This window comes from Mchenga conophoros, linkage group LG18 (assembly GCF_057382185.1).
Source record: "Mchenga conophoros isolate Kocher_MC1m ecotype Shallow Benthic linkage group LG18, M_conophoros_male_GT1.1, whole genome shotgun sequence".
In the NCBI taxonomy this organism is placed as follows: Eukaryota; Metazoa; Chordata; class Actinopteri; order Cichliformes; family Cichlidae; genus Mchenga; species Mchenga conophoros.
The window spans coordinates 4,654,710-4,659,509 of record NC_140543.1 but is presented as its reverse complement, the minus strand read 5'-3'; the positions used below and the strand labels follow the sequence as shown (position 1 = coordinate 4,659,509).

Here is a 4,800-nt window from a genome sequence, read left to right as displayed (position 1 = left end):
ATTTAAAGCGCCCAAAAACAATTTTCCACATCAAAGGAAGCAGCTTAAGAGGATTAAATTCTATTGTCACGCTTAAATTCATGCAATACTTTTCTGCATTTTAAAGACAATATGGAGTACACAATATGAGACCAGTGTCACCCCAAATGTAACTACAAACTCTAAAATCTGGTGGACAGGTGATAACCAAATGTAGAAAATATGCACCCCTAAATGTTTTTAATGACTAGAGAGGAATATACCAAGTGTCAGATTATTTGCAGTTAGACAGTACGACAAAAAAAAAATCTAATTTATTCAATCTGCCTCCCAATATTCCTAAGGACATGATACAACTGACCAGTGTCAGTAAAATTCAGAAAAAGAGAAATGATTTCACATGGTTGACTGAATTGCATTATTGCTGTCACACACAAATATATCCTAGGCTTAAAAAGGCTCATGACATCATAATTCAAAACAAATGGGCCGGAGCCAAACAATTGACAAATTAAAGGAAAACTTTTGTTAGTAAGGTGTTTGTGCATCATGTGCTTCCAAAGCAGCTTCAGTATTTCATGGTTTCTACATTAAACCCATAGCATATACTTATCAGCTATTCAGTGACCCTCTTCAGACCACTCCTATTAGAAGTGTATCACCCCAGGATAAAAGTCATAACAGCTTTGTATTGTTTTGCAGTGATTTTTCTCATTGACAAAAGGACCCAAACAAAGGCAGAAAAGTACCACAGTGCAACAGAATCACTGGATTCCTCCTCAGAGAAGGGATCAAGGGTTCATATTATTCCTTTAATTTCTTCCTTGTTATAAATAAAACTCAAAAATAAACCTTGCTTACATTTTACTATATTTTTTAAAGGAAAGTAGCCAAATTTAAAGAAGTTCTACATGGACGAAAGATCACCAGTTCTCAGGATCTCAGCTTTCTTCAGAAAAGGGGCCTTCTCATCTCTTTTTGTCTACAAACTAAATGTTGGTTGATGTAGACACACAGGTACTCCTCCACCACATCAACATCCTGTATCAGGATAGACAGAGATCTTTTAGCTGTCCTCGTCCTTCTGAAGTTGATTCCTGTCTCTCTGACCTGATCCACATTCAGAAGTAGATGATTTCTCCCAGAGCACTCCACAAAATTATCCACTAGTGCTCTGTACTTTAGTTGTGTACTTTAGCAAAGCTAAAAACATATTCATGAATTTAGAAAATGACATCTTTCTGTTGAAACCAAATGGTGAAATAGATAATCTTTGCACAAAAATATCACCCAGTGCCTATCGAGTCGTAAAATGGGCAAAAGTCAAAAGAGTAAAGTCTACACACACTGCAACCAAATAAAATGATATTTTTTTTCTTTCAGATGTTAGTGTTTCTGTCTTTAAAACACTGTGACGCTAAAGTACAAAAGTACAAAAGTACAGAAGTACCAACCCATTCTGAAGTTTAATCTTTATTGAAAACTGTCAAAACACAAAAATGTTCCCAAGACTCAAATATTTAAATGTATTTATTTGAAGACAAACTTCATATCATTGGTTTCCAGTAGCCTTTAATCCTGTGCAATGAATTATTTTTAGTCACAAGGAGAACAAAATAAATCGTGTAATTAAAAAGCAAACAAATGACAATCTCCACTTTTTATCTTAAAGCAAATGTTTTTAGTTAAGAAAGGTAAAAGAGTTTAAAATAACATTAAAAATAACAAAAATAAAATGTTAATGCAGAGAATTGTGACTGAAGCACATCAGTCCCAATTCTAATGACTAATCAGTCTGCTGTCATTGTGGAGGAAAGGTGTGTTACAAACACATTACAAACACATTACAAACACAACACACAGTGTTCCACTCCTGTAAAGGTGGAAGGGGCCATTCCCCCCCCCCCCCCCAAGCTTGTGTTTATCTTCATCTTCAGGCTACAGAGCTGCACATTTTTCTTCCACAGTGGTGACATTAACACAAAATCTCTCCCAACAGACATATAAACACATTCCAACTGCTATTTGTGAAAAAAACGTGCTGCACTAGATTTATACTGGATCATTTTTGCCATAATGTCATACACAAACAAAAAGACTCAAAAATTTAAAATTAATACCAACCTCACCCTTGCAGCTGATAATTATCTCAATTTATTTCAGTTTGCAGAATTCAACACTTGTTCCAAACACAAACCATCCACTAAGATAAACTCCAGCATAGAGCGGCTGAGTGAACTTGGTCTGGACTCTGTGGAGGAGAGTCATGGTTTCAGAGACGCTGTAGAAGGACAAAATACCTGCTCTGTGATCCAGGTACACTCCTACTCTGGAGGAACGAGGACCTGAGATGGGAATTTGAATGTTGTTGTACCAAAATATATATCTCTTGTTGTTGCACTCTAATGCCCAAGATTTATCATTACATCCAAATCTACATTCATTCCCCTCTCTGTTGATATTTTTGTACGTCACTGCTACATCAACTCCTATCCCTCTCCACTCCACCTCCCAGTAACAACGTCCAGTCAGACTCTCTCTACTCAGGACCTGTTCATATCCAGTGAATCGGTCTGGATGATGAGAATAAGACTGATCTTCAAAAATAAGTATTGCTTTTCTGTGTCCTTCTGATAATACAAGATTTTTCTGTACTGTGTTTGGATCCAGTGTGATTTCACGTGAATATTTTAAGAATCCAGCTCTGGTCTTTGGCTCTGATTGTGGCACTAAAACATCCACTTCAGTGACTGTCAGTGAGATGTTTGTCCGTTCCTCTCTCAGAATGTCCTGTAGTTTATCTCTGACCTCTGACACAGCTGCTGTCACATCCTCAAAGTAGCTCAGAGGACGGATATTGATGCTGGATGAGTCTGTAGACTCACTGAGTGCTGACAGTGAGGGGTAGTTGTGTAGAAACTGGATGTGATCCTCTTTGTGTGAGAGCTGCTTCAGCTCAGCATCTTTCCTCTTCAGCTCAGTGATCTCCTGCTCCAGCTTCTCCTGAAGCTCTTTGACTCGACTCACTTCAGTTTCCTGCTGGGATCTGATCTGCTGCTTCACATCAGAGCTTCTTTTCTGGATGAGATGGATCAGCTCAGTGAAGATCTTCTCACTGTGCTCCACTGTTTGATCAGCAGACTGATTGATGGCCTCCACCTCCTGTTGAAGCAGCTTCACATCTTTCTCTCTGTCCTGGATTCTCTGCTGGATGTTTTGTCGACTCACCTCCAGCTCTCTCTGCCTCTCAGTCCTTTCTGCTGCAGCTGAGACTGTGTCGTGGCCTTTATGTTCATCCACAGAGCAGAGATAACAGATACTCTGCTGATCAGTACGGCAGAACATCTTCATCACCTCATCATGACGAGAGCAGATGTTCTCCTGGAGCTTCTTGGAGGGCTCCACTAGCTTGTGTTTCTTTAATGGAGCAACATCATAATGAGGCTGAAGGTGTTCCTTACAGTAAGAAGCCAGACAGACTAAACATGATTTCACAGCTTTTAACTTCATCTCAATGCAGAAATCACAGGCCACATCTTCAGGTCCAGCATAGCAGTGATCAGCAGGAGCAGCTTGGAGTCCAGTCTTCTTCAGCTGCTCCACTAAATCTGCTAACATGGTGTTTTTCACCAGGACAGGCCTCGCTGTGAAAGTCTGTCTGCACTGAGGGCAGCTGTAGATTTTCTTCTTTTCCTCTTCATCCCAGAAGCTTTTAATACAGTTCATGCAGTAGCTGTGTCCACAGGGAATAGTCACCGGATTCTTCAGCAGATCCAAACAGATCGAACAAGAGAAAGTTTCTTGGTCCAGCTGAACTCCTTTCTGCGCCATTTCTCCTCTCAGTATCAGCGACTGTGTGAGTTTCACTTCCTTATAACTGAAACTAATGCAGTAAATGGGGCCTGTCAGCTATTCCACGTCACTACATGCTGGTTACACCCATCTTCAAAGTTTAGATCTGAAGGGGAGGGAACACAGAAACATGTGGACAGAGAGGAGGTGCTGAGTCAGAGAGTGGGAGGAAGTGGGAGGTTTATCAGACTGTGTGTCATTAACACTTTTTATAACGGAGCATTTTTCACATTTTAAAAATACTATTCAAACTTTTTAAAATTATCTTCTACATCTGCTAAATTAATCATTTTATTCATTTCAATAACCACTGACACTCTAACTACATGTCTCTGGACTCTGAGGAAGCCAGAGTGCCCAGAGATAAGGACAACATGCAAATCACATCGAAAGGCTTGTACAGATCCTGCACAGGACATAGTATGAGACCAGTATCACCTTCAGTGTCATACACACTGAATTGTAATTGTTAGGGTGCCTGGGTCGTTGACCCAGAGGTTTAAGTTTTCATTATTATTGTACTTTGATTTTTGCCTTTATTTATCATTTCTAGTCTTTTGGTTTCTTTGTCTGAGTTGTACCTGCTGGTTTCTGTTCTGTGTTGCCTCCCCTGTCTGCTGTATCCCCATGTCAAGTCTGCGTCTCTGTGTTATGTTTCCAGTTTTACTTTGAAAGTCCGTGTCTCATGTTAATGTGTCTGGTTTTGCTTCCTTTGTCTTTTTAGGCCCGAGTTTCTGTCCAGCCACCTGTTGCTGCTGGAGGGTCCAAGAGGCCCGTCCAGCAACCTGCCTCCGCAGGAGGGTCCGAGAGGCCCATCCAGTCGCCTGCAGTGCCACCATTAGTGGCTCCCACGACATCGCCTGCAGTGCCACCACCTGCTCCTCCTTCTGCAGCTACTGAAACATTGGGATTCAAGCAAAAATCCCAGCAGCTTTTTTTTTTTAAGGATTTCCCATATTATAACAGCAG

The 4,800-nt window shown here is 40.5% G+C and overlaps 1 protein-coding gene across 1 annotated transcript; it reads right to left on the bottom strand.

Annotated features, from left to right (window-relative positions):
• Positions 1–1,485: 1,485 nt before the first annotated feature.
• On the bottom strand, positions 1,486–3,817 carry LOC146552963 (tripartite motif-containing protein 16-like). The gene has a single exon (XM_085255433.1). The coding sequence runs from the start codon at positions 3,808–3,810 to the stop codon at positions 2,134–2,136; it is 1,677 nt and encodes a 558-aa protein (XP_085111559.1). The 5' UTR covers positions 3,811–3,817; the 3' UTR covers positions 1,486–2,133.
• Positions 3,818–4,800: the final 983 nt, after the last annotated feature.

Coding starts and splice junctions, on each gene's coding strand:
- LOC146552963 (XM_085255433.1), bottom strand. CDS start 3,810: ATGGCGCAGAAAGGAGTTCAGCTGGACCAAGAAACTTTCTCTTGTTCG.